General features: G+C 28.4%; 1 protein-coding gene across 1 annotated transcript in view; it reads right to left on the minus strand.

Moving 5' to 3' along the window:
* Positions 1-617: 617 nt before the first annotated feature.
* LOC107162659 (MFS-type transporter SLC18B1-like) overlaps positions 618-19254 on the minus strand; it is a 29300-nt gene continuing 10663 nt past the window's right edge. Inside the window, exons 3-11 of the mRNA XM_089220303.1 lie at positions 13990-14063; positions 13736-13883; positions 12813-12881; positions 12585-12696; positions 12306-12421; positions 10546-10736; positions 6148-6243; positions 5876-6044; positions 618-2382 (exon numbers count right to left, since the gene is read on the minus strand). Of these exons, the coding sequence (XP_089076429.1) occupies positions 2059-2382; positions 5876-6044; positions 6148-6243; positions 10546-10736; positions 12306-12421; positions 12585-12696; positions 12813-12881; positions 13736-13883; positions 13990-14063 (1299 nt within the window). The 3' untranslated portion in view covers positions 618-2058. The remainder of the gene's footprint in view (positions 2383-5875; positions 6045-6147; positions 6244-10545; positions 10737-12305; positions 12422-12584; positions 12697-12812; positions 12882-13735; positions 13884-13989; positions 14064-19254) is intronic.

Here is a 19254-nt window from a genome sequence, read left to right on the forward strand (position 1 = left end):
TATCCTACTTCCCATTACTATGGAAGTATTCCTCTGTTATACTTATCCTGAAACCAAAAAAACCTCCAGACTGTCCATCATCCTACAGACCAATAAGTTTGCTACCAATACTATCAAAAGTTTTTGAAAAAATGCTTCTAAAAAGACTTATTAAAATCGTTGAAGAAACAAAAGATTTACCCGACTCACAATTTGCATTACCTATATTATCCTGATATCGATCAGAAATAATTAAAAAATATAAGACATGTAAAGTGTCTAAAGCGTGATAGTCGGTGAAACTGACACGCAGATTCTGAAAATTTGATTTTAGTAAGAGAGTACAAAACGTATATTAATGAAGAGTGACGTGATTATTGTATATTTCTCATCGTGTCCTCCTCCTTCCAGCTTCCACCGCGATTGATATGGTATATTATATTTGAATTTCACTGAAAGTTTTACTTATACATGTCCTAGGATTTTATTGATATGCATTTCTAAAATGTAATGATCTCAATACGAAAATTAATCAGTAACTCTATAAAACCCAAAGAAAATACCACGATTAGCGTCTATTCGACTGAAATAAAATTGGGCAGATTAGGTATGAATGCAACAACAATAAAACAAATGGGTTTTGATTTGTACAATGTAATTGTAAATTTTTTAACTGCTAGTATACAATGCTACTTAAACAATAATTCAATGAATAACATCTAAAGTCAGTAACACAATAATATGTATCTATAATATAATATTATTTACATACACTGAAAACTGGTCACAATGGTACTAGGTACATATTACGATTACATTATACGCATATTACAAATAATAATAATATTACGGTAATATTATACCACAATAATATAATATCTAATATAAATAAAATCATTTTGTTAATTGTATAAATATATCATTACTATATCAGTGTTATTGTATGCCCACAAAAAAGTTCCTTGTCTGTGGTAATGCATTACTACGGAATCTAATATTTCTGTGAGGTAAAAACAAAATAATAAAACGCATTACTTGTCGTCGACTGTGATCGCAATAACCTAACAAACGTTTATCGGTATAATAATAATATTTTACAATTAAGCACTTCATTAAAAAAAAAAAAAAACTAATTTAAACTTTATAGGAAATCGATGTGTTTATCATTTTGTATGTAAGAAACATTGCTTATATCAATAATTATCAACATTAAACATCGTATACTTATTGATGGTGCAAACATGACTGGGCGATTGCGCACAATAAAAATATATCACCTATACTTGAAGGAAAAATACTATAATTTATTATGTAAAGTAATATAAGAAGCCGATCTAATTTCTTTGAAACATATTATATAAATAAAACGACATCTGTAATAATAATAAGTATATAGGTGTATAATTATTAATATCTGCAGTATGAATATCATTACAGCGGTTAGTTAACAGTTAGGAAAATAGAGAGTGGGACAAAGAGAAGTAAAAATAAAAATCTTCTGTACATTGCGTATAAGATGCGAATTAAAATCAATAAAAAACATTCACACATACACACACACACACACATCCATACGTACACGATTATAAAATCTATATAAAAAAACTTAAAAAAAAACATGTGATATGATTATATACTTGTACAGCGATTACAATGTTATATTATTATACACCCGTTGATGCGAGATACGATTTCTCTGTCAATAGATGCGAAGGGATAATATTAAAACTCGTACGACATCATTATAATATTAACACTATTATTGACTAACTAGGCAAATACGCAGGGTAAAATGTAACAAAGTATTGTGCACTGTGCTTGAATGTCGAATGTTTGTTTAGACCATTAACGTGTGTTGTCGATGATGGGAGTAGTGAGGACTATGATGATAATATACGTACACGCGCAAGGGTAAGTCTTGTCTAATAATAACGCTGTTATCATAATGCGTAGAGAGTGCATGGGGGATGATATGGTTTGCATCGTTATCGTTGTATTATAATTATTATCATTATCATCACCGCCATCATAATGATACAGTGTTGTTGTTTTTTTTGGGTGGGGGGGAGGGAGAGTGTTCTATATCCGGGACTCAACGGCCAGCGGGCTGCCTCGGGCCTCTGTCTTGGCCTCACTGTGGATGCGCATCGACGACAAGGACGTTCCCAAGCAAGAGTTACTAAAGCTGCCGTAAGTCGAACCGAATCGGTGGCTGGATCGGAACGAGTGGTGCCCGTTGATGGTGTAGATGGGAGACTTGGCACCCGGCACTGGCGCCGCGCTGGTCGGGTCAATCGCGTCCGTGCGGCCGGCGAATCCAACGGTCGAGTCGCTCATACCGTTCACCACAAACTTTTCGGATGGCCGCCGTTCCAAGCACACGAACAACATAAGCGCGATACCCTGCAACACCATAGCATATACATTATTACACATCACGTTCATAATGATAATAATTCATTAATTTTAACAAGAGTATCAATTCGCAGATACCTAATAAACTTAAATTTGTTCTATAGCATGTTAATAAAAAAAAGAAAATAGTTTTGAAAGAAAAATATGCGCATATATTATCTATGTGAAAAAAAAATTTAAGTACGTAACCAGTAGGTACCTAATTTTTAATAGTGCATAATATAATAATATACAATAAAAAGTGATTCATTCACTTATTTAGACATTTAAAAGACGTTTACTTTTCAAATTTAATCTGTCTAAGTAGAAATCAAAGTCAGAATAATTATGGTGTGAGGAAATAGCTCTCGATTAGGCCGATTTTTTTGTCAAATTAGTATTGTGAGATGGGACGTAGAAAAGCGAAAGAGATCTGTGACGATCAATAAAGAATTTAAACAGGATATGATCTTATTAACACGGAGACTAATGATTAAGTAATTGATGGTAAATAATTGATAATATTCTGTGATGGAAATGATATATCCGACGTCTTACGTACATTGTACGTTATATCCAATAAGGAATTCAAGTTTGGTACGAATTGGACTGTAGTCATAGAGTTCCAATGGAGATTTAGTTTAAAAGCTATTTTAGGAAGTATTTTTGAACTCGCGCATTCACTTGCATTCAGAATCAAGTTTCAAATAATAAAATCGTGTTTGAAAATAGAGCCATGTAAAGAACTTCAAAAGATTATGGGTCTTTAAATTCATAAGAGTGGTGTTTAAGTGTATACTAAAATCTTATGACTTTGAGGTTTTACCTTATTATGATATTACGAATTGTATTTGTTATACCTACGTGAGAACAGGCTGACACGGCAGCATGGGATGAATTAAGCAACTGTTGTTTTGCAAAAGGTGGAAAACTGCAAATACTTTCAGACTCGTCGACCGAAAAATTACTCATACTATGTTATATACTTGAGAAAATTATATTCATATCTACATGTTATTTGTGCAATAGTTTAAAAATTAACTTGCTCACTGTTAAAATTTTGTTTTCATTTACACGGAGTGTCTAAATTATAGACAAGATTATTTTTATTACTATGAAATATCCCTGCAATTACTCAAATCTACGATAAATCTTAACTTTTAGTTTGTTTTAAGTGAATATTTACCTAATAGTTATTTTATATTAGTAGAAAATTTATTATTGCAGTTAACAAAAAACATTAAAAACTACAATAAAACACACCTATCAGTCCTATCACATAATAAATCGGATTATATTGGTGATTATGAAAATCAGAAGGTATAACAAAAGGTCAAGGACTTGTAATCCAAACAATCAAATAAAAAAAATTATTATTAGGACGCAGCAGCAGCAGCACGCGTTATCGTAATTTATATTTATAAACAAAAATTGTTAAGTAAATGAAAATCGTGTGTAGTTATTATTTCTTCTATAAATTTATATTATAAATAGACGTAACATTGTAATAAAATATTTACTTATACGCATTCGAATATTTTTTGACGTTGATAATCATTTTTTTATTAATACAACTAATGTTCTAAAAATACAATGATAACATAATTTTTTTTAATGAAATGTTAACCTAAGTTATTGTATTTCGACCATTTAAATAAGATTGGTATTTAAAAGCCTAGAAGAAACGTAAATCTCATATAATTTTAAAGTTGAAATTCAATATGAAGAATGAAATGGAAAACTGTTTTTATTATGATTACATAATTGAAAGAGTGAGCATTATAATGTATAAAAATCGAAACTGAGACATAAAATAAAGGTATTTTAAATTTAGTTTAATGAAAGGGAGCAGGGCAATTGATTAACAAATTACGAAAGTCCCATGCGGACCCCCGCAGTTAGAGAAGGTACAAAACGGGCTGTAATCGAGACCAATGTCAGAATTAAAATAAAAAAAAATTCAAAAATATTGGATACTGTATAAATATATTGGTTTGGGAACGATGACGTGCGTGAAACCGTATATATAAATATAATCGTTGAATACATGAATTTCTTATCCTCAAAGGCCAAATGTTCGGAGTTTTCGACAAAATGTCATAAATAATATACATCAATATATAATACGTACGCATAAATAGTGAGGGCTACATTCAAATATTGTGAGATGGCAAAATATAGAACATGGAGAAAAACTATTCAATATTATTATTTCTTCAGTCTTTTTTTTTTCAATAGACAGTTGAATTTTTGATTTATTTATTCTCGAGTCACCCTAATAGGAATTTCACTTATATAAGTGCAGAGTTCGCGACCTATATAGACATTTTTTTTTTATTATTATTTTAGAAAAGATAAAATATACAATCTGTAATTAATATATACAATAGGTAATTTTGATGGTTTTAGATTTGTACAAGGCTTGATGTCGTGATAGAAGAGGGGGAGGGTGCCCAGTGACACTACTTCAAACTTGATATGACTGATGAATATTTAGTTTAATGATGATTTTTTTTTTTTTTGACTCACTAATGTTAATTGTCTTAACTATTAAGTAGGTCACGTGGCCATTTTTATTTGAGGCGGCGGATTGGGTTATCTGGGAGTGTGAGAGAGGAGAGGTTAGAGATTAGAGGGTTAGGATGATTAATAGTATTTGTATGAAATTTCTTATAGTGGTTTGACGCTATTTCGGAGATAGTTGGAATTTTTAGGTCCTTATGAAGAGTGCGATTGCTGACATATCAGGGAGAATTGGTAAAGAGTCGGAGATTGATGGATTGTAAAGTTTGGAATTTAATGATGTTAGAGTTTTTAGAGGGTCCCTAAATTTGTATGCCAAAGGTTATTGCAGGTCGAATGATTTGTTTATATATAAGAAGTTAATTATTATTATTAAGAAAGAGGTTAGATCGCAGGAGCTGTCTGAATTTATGGAATTTAAGACTAAGAGAAGATCTTTTTTTTTTTTATGGGTTGCCTAAGTTAGTCTTTTGTCTAGGTGAATTCCAAGGTATTTTACGGAGTTTTGTGTTTGAATTATTTTGTTATTTAATATTATTAGTTGACTGTTTTTAAGACCAAGGGTAAATGTAAATTGTAATGAACATTGATTTATTTTCATTTATTTTTATTCTCCATTTGTGGAACCAGTGTTGTAGAATTACTAGATTTTCTTGGAGATGATTTGTGGCAGCTTTTAGACATTTTTTGGAAGGCAGAATAGCGGTATCGTTAGCAAAGGTAGCTAGAGTATAATTATTTGATAGTGGTATGTCGGAGGTAAAAAGATTATATAGAGTAGGAGCGAGAATGCTGCCTTTGGGAAACCCCAGCATTTATAGGGTGAGTTGACGAAAGTTCGTCTTCGCAGCGAACTTGGAATGATCTGTTTAAGAGAAAGGATTTTATGGTAAGAAAAAGAGTTGCGGGAAGAAAACCTACGAGTACGAAAACACATTCCCTCCTTACCATCTTAAATATAACACAAAACTTTACTCACCAATGCGATGTGCAATGAAATCTCAAAATACGTGCCGTTTTCAAACCCAACCAAGTCATACAAAACGCCAGCTATTGATGGGCCCAAAAACGCTCCTAGGGCGAACGACGATGACCATATGCCTGACAACAGTCCGTAAGTGTGTATGTCATTTGGAAAACCGCTATCACTGCAGAAGAAATAAACGTTATTCACCTAGGTAATATTTTTTATTCGCGTTTTTTTTTTCATCATTTTATTAAATTATATAATATGCGTGCGTCATAACTTACAAGGCAGCGGTCATAGAATCTACAAACGTGGGTACGCAGATCATGCCCAATGCGACTCCTTGTATGACCAATCCAATAACTACCCACGGCATGGATCTAAAAAACAAAATGCACTTTACGGTTAAACACATACAACATCAGTAGTACAAATTGATTGGATTAAGACGTTTTATATTTACACTTTCAGCAAACGGAGATAAACAAGATAAAATGAAAAAAAAACATTTCGCTTCTCATTTAAAAAGGAAAATAATATAAAACACATATGTATATAGAAATGAGAATGAATCAAGAAAACAATATTGTTTATTAGATTACACAAACCACCCTCATGTTTCTTTTACTATTATTATTTCGAGTGCGTTGGTATATTGAATAAATTATGATGCTTTCTTATATATCATGAAGTGATGAACGATACTTGTAAAATATTTACAAGTCATTCGTTCCGACAGTTCTACAATAGAGGCAATAAATATACATTTTATTTCACTTTTTATTTTAGAAATTAATTTAAGACGTTCAAATCTAATCAATTTAATTTTGATTCGATTTGAAAAGTGAACATTCAAATCTTTGATATTTCAAGAACGTGTTTATACATATCCGATATCGACTGATGTAAACCCTTCATTTGTAGTTTATTAAAATTGAAACTGTAGGGCAAAAATTTTTGTTTTATTTTTGAATGCCATTAACGGATGTCTTCTTAAATTATATATTCATTTTTTTACCTAATGTCCACATAATATTTTATTTTTTTAATCATGATTAATGAGCAAAATAAATGTTATTAAAAAAATTCGTTTGAACCTCGTAATTTATATTCTTAAATACTGACTATATTTTATATTTTACATACACTAAAAATAAATGCATTTGTTTATACAAACAATTGTATATTTTTTTTTGTTTATGAATACCTAGTATTTTTATCAATGTCAATATTGATAGTTGATACATTCTCAATATGATTTAGAGTTTAGATTATGACTCGGGAATGTTTTTAATTTTTAATTTTGAGCAGAGAAATTGAATTGTTGCACTATTTTAAACTGTAAAAAATTGCAACAAATGAAGTTGAATAAATTTACCAATTGATATACCTACACCACAATCGATGCACACTTGGCTATATTTAGAGTGATTCCATGTTCGGAATCATTTTTTTAGTGTGATATTTTATTTCAAAATGTTTTTTTGTGAAAATAAACAACTGACTGGAAACAATAGAACTAACCGCTCGATACCCATCCCATCTATATATTATTATGTCCTCCTTTTCACTAGAACTTAAACAATATGTACTCCATTTTTTTTTATCACGAGTTCAGTCCATGTGGTTTAATATATAATATGGCACTAAGCGACCTCTAAAATTTAATTCTGATCTAAGCTCAATTAGTTTCAAACATAAAAATAATTCTTTTCAATTATAATTTATTATTTCGTTGCATAATATGAACCTAATAGGTACAAAGTTTTAATCAATAATACATACTAATATCATATCTTTCTTGATACAGTAACTACGCTTCGAACCTATACCAACAATTAAAAATAAAAATAAAATTTTTTATTAATGATAATTTTTAGCCTTCGGAAAAATATTATGTAAAATCAGTAGCTTACCTTACATAAAATATTTATATTATAACATTTTTAAGATATTATAAGACTTTTTAACTGTATAGTTTATTTAAAATATGATTTTGAAATCACTCGAATGCCTTAATTGAATTGTGAATCAATTAGATATTTAGATATTATATTACGCAAGGCCCCCGCGTATGTAAAATAACTACGATAATTGACGGCGAATAAACGATACGGGACCGGGTGGCAGTATTGTGCTAAACATTTCCCACCCGTTCCTGGTTTTTTGAACGGAAAAAAGGGTATTATATTACGCAATTTGTGAGTTTGAGTCGCTTACATAAGGAGTTACGTTGTGAATAATTCGAATTTATTAGACTGGTAATATTTATACTGGTATTAATGTATCTATTGATAATTAGGCTGTCGTATTAGTATTTTAATCTTTTTTAGATGTTTTTGATTTTTTAGTAGTTTTAGTATTTGTTTTAAGAGAATGCCACACTCACATGCGTTGTCTCCGTCTTACAAACGTAGAACATACCAAAAACTGTACATTCACGGGTACTTTTCTCCCTGAGTATTCATAGTAGAATTATCATAATTCCACAACACATAGCTAAGAACTTTATTTGTGTCGTAGCGCTGTTATTTTTTGATGGCCCAAACCAATTATTTTTAATAATTAAATGAAAAAATTAAAATTAATTTTTTTCAAGCTGATAACTTTAATTATATTTATATTATCAAAAATATAACGACGCAACGACACAGGTAATGTTCTTATCGAAGCGTTGTAGAATTCTGATAATTCCGTTACAAATACTGAGGGGGATAATTTGTCACGCGCAAAACAGTTTTAATATGTTTTACGTTTGTAAGATGGACATAGCACATGCGAGTGATGTGGTGTCCTCTTAATACAAATTATACAACGTAACTTGCGTCACAAATTCCGTGCTTTTGAATCAAAAATGGCAGAAAATAGTTCTCATTTCAAATTCCTGGTACAAAACAAGTGTTTATTTAACTTTTGATTACCTACCGATTATTCGATTTTTATTTATACAGAATTTTTGATAGATACCTATAACAAAACGTTTTCATCATGTTAGTTATAGGTTTTTCGAACTTTCATTTCTGTACCTATACCACAAATATCACCAGTTTAGGTAAGCCTTATCTAATAATTTAGGTGGTGCACGATTTTCATAACAACAGTTCCTCGTAATTTTCAAGTTCTGACGTTAGTTTGATAATAACTAATTTTTTCATCATATTTCATGAAAGCAATATTAATTATTCTAAATCTGACTCCGCGAAAACCACAAAACTTCGTTGTAATAAGACTTATTCTTATCATACATTTCCAAAAACAATAACGTTATTAATATCCCGGACGTAATGCGTTTAGGATATAATATTCTTTTCGTATTTAAAAAAAGTAATATCTTAGAGGCAATGAAAGCGCGTCAACAACTTGCTATTGTATCCTCAAACAGTTACGACACGGAAATTACTGGACCACATTAATAACGTAGAAAATACCCCCTCGTCTAGACGATATGTCAACATTATGTAGGTGAACAGTATTGATCGTTGACTCAGAAAGAACACATATACAGATACTGTATTGGCATAGGTAAAATAGCATGAAAAAACTTCAAGATAAAATAATTTTACTTCTTTAGTGCACGAGAAAAAAGTTTTTTCGATAAAACCATATGATTGGAACGCTTAACTTTTCCACAGTCGGACTCCATAGAGCATAATATAAAATCAAGTAATAACCTATCCTATCTATGATAAACAATAACAATTCAAATTTTGGAAAACAATGCTTAATAAGAAGTTAAAGAAAAAGTTTAGGTATTCAGTTTTTACTATACGTTAGGTATATAATGTTATATTTTTATAATTAGTGTAAATCGCCGTCCGGGAAATGACTGATATTTCAAAACCCTAAGATTAACACAAATTCAAAATCGTGCACGCACGGGTTTTTAGTATAATTATTATTATTTATGCATATTGTATTTCATAATATTCAATAGGTAGGTACATAGTCCGTGGTTGTACATAATATTAAAGCTCGATGTATGTTTTGTTTTGTTCATTTTATTCAAAGGTTATGACATTTTTTATAAATAATATATTGCGCTGTAAAGTTCCTTGATTTTTTCTAAACAGATTAACTTTTGATATTTGCTTAAAACTTAAAGTGATCAAGTACTTACTCTTTAAATTTTTATCTGATTCAATTTAAAATATAATTCTACTTGTAGATTAATTCTATACTACGTCAATGTCTATTATAGTTATAAGTAATATCAAAATTTTTGCTATGGGTTGTTCTGAAATTTATCAGAAGTTGATCCTGGGGTGGTTGGTGGGCAAGCAGAGGAATCTAATAATTAATAATGCTTAAAACTTCCTCAACATACAATTAAATAGAACCCCTTTATAAACATCTTCATTGATTGTTCTTATACTTAACTCATAGGTATGTAGTTTGAAATTAAGCAACAGTAATCTTATATATACATATACGAAATTAAATCAAATAAATAATAAGTTATATACTTAATTGTTTTTTTTTTTAGACTTGAAGTTTTATCAAATTTTGAAATGATACATTTTGGTCGCACGTGTTTTTTTTTTTGCTAGTTTTAAGACTACTCGACAGCGTTTGTTTGTCCTACACCTATCCATATTGTGGTGCAGTGCATTATCATTATCATCGATACATCAGTACTGTAATTCATGATTAAATAATGTAATATTAATATTGTTCGCCCGTACTTTTCTATTGGCATGAACGGAGCTGGCCCGACAATGGAATAGCTGATAACGGTTAGGATCGTACCGACAATCATAATTTTTTTAGGGTTCAATCCTGTGTCGCAAACATATCCGATGACGGGCGCTATCAGTGCATACGTTCCACCGCTGATGATGAACACGAATCCGACGTCTACAGATGAAAGTCCAAACTGCGGAACAAACGTTTAAACAAATAAATAATAATAGTAATAATAATTGTTTAACATGCTGTGTTATTACGCGTTATAATATATTTATTTCGTACCGGGGCGTGCCTGATTAAATTTTGATTAGACGATTTACCTTAGATAGTATATATTATATTACAATTTAATGAAAACCATATCGGGGGCCATGTCGAAATACACGTATACTTCTAATCTCACTTATTATAACCTTGTAGAGAGTATAGATTTAAAGTATAGCTATCATACTAATTTATAGATCTATGGATATGTCATGTCAAAATTATAGACAAAAATTTACCTATACCGAAACTATTAATTATTATTATTGATATCTAACAGAAAATAATGAAATTCTCTGTGCAAACATAATTTTTGTACGGCAACCGTTTGCAATTTCTAATGACTATTTTTTTAATTTAATAAAAAATATAAAAAAATGACAACGCATATGTTAAGTGTATAATATAATAGTTAAAAAAAAATATGTTATCCCACTGAAAGTGCATTATTTGTCAAAAGATAGTTGGTATTTGAAAGTTTTGAAAATTCTTATCGACTCTGTTTTGTATTAGGTAAGTCGTAGACATCATAATAAATGTAGTTGTACAATAAATAAATTAAAACTTCCAAGTGTACAAGAATATATTATGTTTTTCTCTATAGTTGTTTATATAGCTATTTAAGAAATGTTTTCAAATTAAGAACGCTATGAATAAATCAATAAGACGCATATATCAAAAATGTTCTTAAGGAACAGTACATTGGGCACGCTAAAATTTCAGACGAGATAATATTATCGTCACTACTCGTTAATGGTCAAAAATTATCATTGACTAACAACGTTTGAGTGAACAAACTGTCTGTAATTAATATCGTATTTAATATTATTTATTGATAACGTCAAAATGGTTAAGATTACAATTTTCTATCCTTTGTAGTGTTATTTTGTAATGTAATTTAATAGCCAATGATTATGTATATATAATATATATAGTATATATTAGTGTATACTACATTTTATCATTTATTCATACTCGTGTAACGTTATATATAACCCTGGCCTTCCATAAGAGTTTATTTAGTGAAACCATGAGAAACCAAACTAAACCTAACCAAATCTATATGAATACAAATAATATAACATATGGTTGTACACGCATTGCAAACAATTTAGTTATCGATTATAATGTATTAATCATTAATGTATATATATATATTAATGCCCAGGTGTCTGTTATATTCCAACGTCAATATGACCGAAATATAAAAACCACGTTCAGATAATAGTTTATAGCTAGTTTAAATTTACATTAGATAATATTAATTTATTATTTTCATACGTACACAATAGGTAATCGGTATATTCAATAGTCAGTACTGGATTTGTGAAAGATTTACAAAAAACAACAAGGCAACATATGTTTTTAATTAAATTGTTTTTGAGTAGTTATAGTAGCCAGTTGATACTCGCTTGGAAGAAGTACTTATATATATACTTTCATTTTTGTTATTGCAGTATTTTGGGGTTTTTAAAAATATGTAAGTACTTACCCCACGAATGTGTGGCTCCAACGTGGCTGAATAGTATCCCATTGCTGTAGCTGTTATTACTGTTGCGATAGAATTTAGAAGTACTGTAGGAACACTCATGAGGTGTGTTACTTTGGCTGCAACGGACACAATTATGACATAACATTTATTGAATGTCAATAGAAAATAATATATATCATTATTATATTAAATATGTACATTGTATATAGAACGGTTATATAAATTGTATAAGGTATTATTATTTTAATGTGTAACGTTGTTACATTTGTAAACACTCACTCTTAGCCTTGTTCGGACTAGGCACGTCTTGTTTCATTAAAATGCACACCAGGAACGACGTTCCAAGTGTAATGAAGCCCATGACCACAAACGGTAGTGAAAATCCACCAACCTACCGGATGTACACGTTATAGTATATTACGAATAGAATTGTACAGGTAAAAAATCAGAAAAATTTAATTTAATTTAAACAAATATTAGTATATGACCATTCAAGTCTAAACTCACTTCGAACAGCAAAGCGCCGAGAGTTGGCCCGACGATATATCCCATTCCATAACATACTTCAAGAGCAGACTATAATATAATATTATAATATAAAAATAAGTCATTGGTTTAACTTGTTTTTACAGATTGAATAATTTAAGAGTGTGATTTATTGGTGGCATGTAATATTTTATAGTATCGATATACTGTATATATTACATAAAGATTCATCGGTCGGTTTTATCTAGTTTTTTTTGTTTATAGAACACAATGGAAGGTATATATACCGTGTTATGTGATACCTAATAACTTAATGTAAATATTTTTTTATTATTATAATTACTTAAAGTAATTCGTTGATGAAACTTTTTGAAGCGTGAAAAATTTAAAAATTGTAGTTTCAGACATTTAAACGAAAATCTCCATATTATAAAAACGTAGTAGCTGGATTGTATTTTTTAATTAGAGCTCAACATAATCTTCAATTTTTATTTTTATTTTTTTGATAGTTGACAAATTGTTGGTAACTGTAGGATAAAAATGTGAAATTTATATTCATAATGACTGTATAAAAAGCCATAATGACTGTATAAAAAGCCATTTGTATATTTTACATAGATAGTTTATAACTGACTATATAGTTAATATGATCAAATTAAAATATAAACTAACATTTTTTTTTTTTGTAAAGCTTATTTACAATCTGTACTATTAAAATACAATAGTTAAGTTAGATTAATAATGAAGAAAACCAAATATGCACTTAAACATTAAAGAGAGGATAACCTATTAATAACAACTCTCAGATATATAATGTATATTATATAAACATTTTTTTTAGGAATGATTTATGGCGGAGAGTACAAGCACGATGTTGTGATTTGTGGGGGTGAATAAACAAAATCGTAATATTGTATAATGTACAATATGTAGAGTATACGTACGAAAGTGCTGGCAACCGATTCGGGAAATGAGACGGCCGTTAGAGAGAACGCGGCTACCATCGCACCTGTAGCGCCCAAAGACTCCAATACTCTAAGGCACAGCGATAACAGTAAGAACGTGTTTCTTTCGTCGATGTACGTCAAATATCTGTAATTATAAAAAAAAATTTAAATATATTATTGTTTTACGTGTACGTGTAATTTTTATATCTTTCTAAAAATATGAAAAATAGCGAGTTTTTTGTTCACGTTACCCAAAGGCTATGGTCGACAATGCGTTCAATATGATGCCAATCACTAACATATATTTCAGCCCAACTTTTTGTATCTGAAATACATAATAATTGTTATTAGTAAATTATTTCAAATAATATTATGTACAAAATAAATATAATACATGATGTTATTGAGTACTTGTGACCTATCTAGATTTATTTCCGAACTTTTAAATATGTTTCTTACTAAAATAGTTCAAAATAACTCTGTCGAAATTAGTACACCGATATAACATAGTAGACTATACATATTACGATTTGTAATATAATTTTAAGTTAGAGTGACCATCGATCAGTATTTTATTGGTTAATGCAATTTTCAGTAACTATTCCTATATAATATGAGTCTTGCCATTTACGAACATTATTTCAAATTATGAGTAAAGCTATAAATATTTTATTGGCTTTACAGTAAAACTCCAGTATTCCACAAAATCTATTTATTTTTTTGATATAATTCAAAAAGAATAGTCGTACTAGTACATACATCGAATTTTCACCAAATATTTATATTGAAAATTTCAGAATATGTTGACTTTATTTGGCTATTTCGCATATAGGAATAGTCATTTGAATTTTTTTCTATTTAAAAAATTATTCACTCCATACTCAAAAAGTTTGAAAATTTAATACAAAGTTTCTCATAACTTATTCATAAAATATTAAAAAAAATATGAAAAATACATAGAGCTATAGTATTTAATTTATAAGCTGACAAATCATCAGAATCGTTTTTCGTATGGTATGATTTATCATTGAATTTAAATTTATCACATACATTATAGTGACTAATAATAACCCAATGACAATAGGTATATATGCAATTTGCTGTACGGCTCCCCTGATTGAGATGATCTTGAAATGTTAGTTTAAGAATAGTGACGTGCCCAAGGGGGGGGAGGTTAGGGGTTATATCCCCCCACCATTGGCTTTTTTTTGTTAACTTCAACTTATTAGATATTACCATAGACATATATAAACATTTATATATGGATATGGATATTACTTTTAAAATTATCAGTAATAAGTTATTGCTTATAAATTATTTCCCATTGGCTATTATAAACATTCACTATACGGATTATACTGATTATAGATCAGTGATTATGTATTCATATTCATGAGCAATAAATCCTCTAAGTAATAATTAATAATTAATTATGTTTATGGTAAGATATAAGATAGCATGATCCATTCATGCTTATTACGTAGACTAAAAGTATAAATATAAATTTTCGTTTGGAATAACGAATAACGAAGTTGTTTTTAAGAATTATTTTTCTAAATATTTTTAGTTTGATGTTGTCATTTTATTTAAACAATAGTGTATAGTGAGTGGCTATTTAAATTAATTATAATTGTAGAATGATACTCAATATGCATGAATGTACATATGTTTAGCAATTTTTGTGTTTGGATAACCATGATTAATTTAAATGTACCTGCTTTTTCTAAAAAATTTATAACATATATCCCTCCCCATTGAAATTTCCTGGGCACGCCACTGGTTAAGAACGAGTAATATATGCTTCAATATTGTTTATTTTATTTAGAATAATATAAGAGGCCATTTTTTAGTTAATATCTATTATGAGTTCATTCTTTCTTCCCGTATACAATGAAGATTATGTAAATTGGGTCTATTAGGTATTAGGTTGTATTATAATAATTAATAACTGTAAACATTTTTAGTTTTTTATTCGAAAATGCATGATTATAATATAATATAGGTAGTGGTGAGAAGGAATATAGCCTATAAAATTCTAAGCATATTACAATTTATAGTTCTCTAATTATTACTCTTTAGAGTTAATTCCTTAAAATATTAATATAATATATACCTAATAAAAAACACATTAAGTATTTACATTTTTTAAATATCCATTGGGATATTGAGTTTAAAGTTATAACATTTATAACAATTAACAATTATTGTTATAGAATATAGACTTTAACCTATTAAAAATAAGTATGATTATACAACAAAAAACAGATTCAATTTTAAAACCATTCTAACTGCAGTTATAAACTTATAAATTAGTACCAATATATTATAAATTATTATTAATACTATGTATATGAAATATAATATTATTTATACTATTTAGTTCGTTTTTGAATTTAAAAATCATATTCAAAAAACTGTGTAGCGTGCACTACAAACATAATTTTTTTAATAGTTGTAAGTTGTAAGTGAGTTGCATATTAGGTACATACTAATTAGGTATGTTTAGTGTTTACCTATAACTCTTGTGGTAAATTTACGACCCGAATAATTTAGTTTAAAAGTTCTAACTATGCACGCATTTAACATTTTGAATGTAAGGGTAATTTATATAGTACATTTTATAAAATTCTTTTCAAATTTTTACTTTGCTTAAGTTATTCAATTACATGATATTGTTACTTAAAAAAAGGGTTTAAATTAAAACGAATACGCTTTAATTTAGTATTATAAAAAAGTGTTTTCAATGAGATGCGAACTTTTTTAATATCTTTTGGACACTTAACTTTGATTGTTATTATATAATACATTTTTCGTTCCAAATCACTACGTACGATTATTGTCTCCTTTATGCGCATGAGTATCCACAATATGTTTGTATATATAATTTTGTATTTATAATTATTTTCTGCATTTTTTCTAATCACTTATTATATATTACATAGGCTCAACCATCCCACACAAAACACTGCCATATATTATAATTTATGTAAACAATTTGTCAGTCGGATTTTTACCTATCTTAAAAGCAATTCCAATGAAAAACAAATAGCACAAAGTACCGAATAATATTTTAAATAGTATATTTATGTTTAACAAATTTTGTTATATACACTATATATTGTATACACCACAATAAAATACTAAATTATTTATATATATATATATAAATATAATGCTGTAAACTAACATGAAATATACGTTTACTTTGTTTTCACAGCGTATTTTATTATTATGGGTACGTCACTTCTTATATATACACTACGCCCATAATATAATATTATATAATGACATGCGTTTATATAGCTTCTTTTTAGTAATATTTATTTACGTGATAATTCGCGTATAATATTCCATCTGCGGGTCTAATGTGAAATTAATAAACTTAAACGCTGTGATACGCATACACATGGAGCTTATTAAATGTATCTTTTCACGCGAATGTTATTCCTAAGGTATGGCGTCGTATAGGTAGTAGGTACACAGTTATTTTAATCGCTTGTTTCGCACTCCGAATAAGCAAAGTTATGTACCTCACATTCACAATGTAATCGTACGCATATCTCGGCAGTTTAAGGTATTGTGCATATAATATGCAGAGTTATAATAAATACTTTTTAAGACAAGAGAAGTCGCTCTGCTGAATAGAATGTATACAAAGCACCTTGTCATTAAATAAGTAATTGTAATAGAAATGTTTATTGTACCACTGTTATAATTTTTAAAGTCGCACTAAAATATTTATTACTGTAAGTTCTAAATAAAAAAAAATAAAAAAATAGATATATATGTACAATTTGAATTCAATGAAAAATCATCAATATTAACCTCTATATTTCTAAGGATGTTTAATAATTTAATTATATTACAATAATCAATTAATTTTTCTACTGGTTGATAACAAATCTGGGGTGTTGAACTACTTTTTTCCAAAATCATCTTATCCATTATCATGTAATAATATGATTATAAATTATAATATATATTTATTATTTAACTATCATCAATTTAAAGTCAATACCAACATATTTTAATATGCGGTGTAAACAGGTTTCAGAAATATATAGCTTAAGAATATATAGTTTAAATAATTTCAACATTTGATGGTGTTTTTAAATAATAATGATTATATGAATTGGAAGGAAGCATCAAGTCCCTATATTATGTTCGGTATTCATAAATTATAACACAATAAATAAAATTGTTAGAGGTAAACTTGTTATATTTTATTTAAATACCTCATTTCTTCAAACTTAAAACATCACTTGTCCAAAGAAACATAAATACTTTGCATTTCGTGTATTTTCGATATATTTTTAAAAAATCTAACAAAAAACTTTACGAAAAACTTTGTATAACAGTTTACACCTAAGTTTTTAAAATTGAAAATCAAAAACTACAAAATAATTTTAAAGTTGTTGTGATTTTGACGAATTGAAATTTTATCGCTTAAAAATGTTTGACTAGGTATGTATTTTCAATATTATTCAACTGATGCATGGAAAAATTATGAGAAACTTTGTATTTAAATATTTATCTGAGAAAAAAATATTAAATCAACATACCTAAATATGAAAACCCCCAAAAAAGAATGTTAAGAGTTTTATATGTTTATAAATATTTCAAAAAGATACAGAAGATTTTGAACGTGTTATCAATGAAAAAAAAATATCCATTAGAATCTCATAAGTATATATATGTATATTATATAACATGTTTCCCACTAATTGTTTAATGAGGGTTACGTATATGTACGTATACGTACTTTCATACGTGCTTTGTGCGCTATATACATTTTATTTTTAATAATTTTACATTGCTAAAATTCTCATATAAGGTAATGCTCATGCAGAGCAAAAATATAAATCATTGCATTTTCATCAAATATTGGTAAAAATACGCTAAATATGCACAATAAAATAGAAAAATGCATAAATATGACAAATAGTAAAAAAAAACCTTTAAATATGCAAAAATATGTAGAATCAAACTTCACATACTTAACCGCAGTACCTCGAAATGAATTTTTATGTCACCTAGAATTAAATACAACTTATCAACATTGATATGCAAATGCATGAACTAACAAATCCTGCAGGTTATCATGTACAAAAAATGCCGATAGAAAATATACCTATTTGATAAAAATGTTAAGTATCTATACGGGTATTAAGTTTTCATTATACCTATAGTAGAATAACATAAACGATGAAGTCAAAAATTAGTAAAGCATAAAAGTTTTCCGGAATTTTGTTTTAGATTTGATGTATTTCTAAATTTATTTTTTAATTTGATTCAATTTTTTAATTTTTCAATGTCATCGACAGGGGAAAATATGTATTTCCACATTTATACGGTACATTAAATGGGCCTCAACCAGATAAGAAGGTAGAATTGGTTGAAAGTTTTTAGTTATCATCACGTTCACGTCAATAACAAATAATATGATAATATGTATATATAGAACTACAGTACTTAACATATAATTTTCATACAATCGACGGATTAATGATTATATT

The sequence above is a fragment of the Diuraphis noxia genome, unplaced genomic scaffold (assembly GCF_037042655.1).
Source record: "Diuraphis noxia isolate RWA-SAM2 unplaced genomic scaffold, SU_Dnox_SAM2 contig0002, whole genome shotgun sequence".
NCBI lineage: Eukaryota > Metazoa > Arthropoda > Insecta > Hemiptera > Aphididae > Diuraphis > Diuraphis noxia.